Source organism: Neolamprologus brichardi, chromosome 1, assembly GCF_056152115.1.
Source record: "Neolamprologus brichardi isolate AB-2024 chromosome 1, ASM5615211v1, whole genome shotgun sequence".
In the NCBI taxonomy this organism is placed as follows: domain Eukaryota; kingdom Metazoa; phylum Chordata; class Actinopteri; order Cichliformes; family Cichlidae; genus Neolamprologus; species Neolamprologus brichardi.
In genome coordinates this window covers 30,179,540-30,181,416 of record NC_142104.1, presented here as the reverse complement: position 1 = coordinate 30,181,416, position 1,877 = coordinate 30,179,540, and the positions used below count along the sequence as shown (strand labels likewise).

The 1,877-nt window shown below is 41.8% G+C and overlaps 1 protein-coding gene across 1 annotated transcript; it reads right to left on the bottom strand.

The window, feature by feature from the left end:
* Positions 1–210: 210 nt before the first annotated feature.
* fshb (follicle stimulating hormone subunit beta) lies at positions 211–1,611 on the bottom strand. The gene is made up of 2 exons (XM_006793814.3): positions 1,450–1,611; positions 211–484 (listed from the first exon to the last, which is right to left on the bottom strand). Exons 1-2 carry the CDS (start codon positions 1,606–1,608, stop codon positions 293–295), a joined length of 351 nt encoding a protein of 116 aa, XP_006793877.1. The 5' UTR covers positions 1,609–1,611; the 3' UTR covers positions 211–292.
* Between the last annotated feature and the right edge of the window lie 266 nt (positions 1,612–1,877).

Sequence of the window (1,877 nt, the reverse complement as noted above, 5' to 3'; positions counted from 1 at the left end):
ATACCACCTTTTTAAACTGTAACTACAGTTACTCATATTTTGTATTTTAAATACGTAACGGCGGTACATGTATTCCGTTACTCCCAACACTGTTGATACCTGTGTTCTGGTGTGACCACAATTACCTACACGTATAAAGAGAAGAACTTTTAAGGAGGGGTTGCATTTATAAAAAATTGTAATACAACAGACTGAAACAGAAAGGCTTGTATCACTGGTTTATTTCAGAGGGAAGAGGTGCAAAGAAGATAACTGTTAAGCGCAGGATGAATACTGGGGTTCTTTAAAACGGCTAACAGCTGGGTATGTATCCAGACAAGGTCCCGCAGTCTGTGTTTGCATTGCATGCAGTGCACTCACACTTCCTGGCCACAGGGTAGATGAAACCCCGTGGACATTGCTCTGTGTATTTCACCTCGTAGGACCACTCTCCGTTGCAGGTTTTCTGTTTGGGCCCGTCGTCAGTATGAACAAAGTTGGGATCCTACCAGCAGAGCAGAGGGATCAGACACATGGATATAAACACAGTCAGTTCCATTTCTTTAAAGGGATTTCATTCCAACTTCATGAATCTGACAGCGTTTGACTTTTGCTGCCACTATTTAAGATTATTTATGGGGGAAAATGTGGCTTGTGAGACATTTAAAAACTCAAAACTACAAGATTTTAATCGGCAGTAATCTTTACTCACTTTGCAAGCATTTTAATAAACAAACTAATACCGGACTACAACCCTTTCAAAAAGGTCACTTGTGGTATCTTTTGAGGTTAGAGGTCAATTTTACATTTTCATTTTTTATATACTTGTACAAAGTTTGTATAATTTTGATGGTCATTGAATGTCTGCTTTAACCTTAAAGCTTGTATTATGTAATGATCTCTCATTATAGTATTTTTCTTTCTTTTCTGTTTTTATGGAGCAGTAGTATGTAGAGAGGGAAGGGCCAGGGAATGACACAAGAGATGGCTTGGGGAGGATCAAATGTGTGCCCCTGCAGTAGCCTTTAAGAGGTCTGCTATAAAGTTGTAAATGTGATTTATCTTTAAAGAAAACTTATAGCAATACATAATCTTACTGAACACTATACTATTTTCAGATTGCAACTATTATTGTCACCCCGAGCCACTCAGGCTGGATGACTGCGAGGCTGGTTCTCGGTTCTGGGGGTTTCTTATTGTTAAAAGGAAGTTTTTCCTTCCCACTGTCACCTAGCGCTTCCTCATGGGAGGTTATGTGATTGGGCTTTTCTCCGTAGTGCCTTCACCTTACAATAAAACACATTTAGGTGACAGCTGTGGTGATTTGTATAAATCAAATCGAAATGAATGATTTCCTCAGGAGCACTGAGCTCAGCTTAACACATCATGTCTAAGCAGAATAAACGCACACGTCTCATCGGGAAAAACAGTGAAGTAGCACAAGTTAGAGGAGACCGAGTCACTCTTCACCTTTTGGAAACACTGTCCTTCACAAATGGTGGTGTCGACGAACTCGGTGGTGCCGCAGGTGTCCACAGGGAGGCTGATGTTCTTTGGGCGACAGCCGGAGCTGCAGTCTTGCTCCGCCCCCGCCAGCGCCAGCACTGCTGCCATGACAACCAGCTGCATCCTCTGCCTGATGCACTACACGCTGCTGCCACAAGAGGGGATCGGGCATCAAATGAGGCGCTTTGAGACAATGTCAGAAGTTTAGTGTTGATTAAAACGCGGCTGTGTCATTATACATGATTATGTTATGGAGATGTGGATTAATGGCGTTATTTCCTCTACAGAAGAGTAATGTATACACTCAAATGTGCTGGTGTGCATTTACAGGAGTGGTGGCTGATTTAGTGTGCTGTAAAACAAAATGTATTCTGAAATGAAAAGCGGGAAAT

Bases quoted from the DNA above. Each gene is read 5' to 3' on its own strand.
- fshb (XM_006793814.3), bottom strand. From the start codon at position 1,608: ATGCAGCTGGTTGTCATGGCAGCAGTGCTGGCGCTGGCGGGGGCGGAG. The intron at 485-1,449 runs GTGAAGAGTGAC...CTCTGCTGGTAG, and splicing joins AAGGACAGTGTTTCCAAAAG to GATCCCAACTTTGTTCATAC.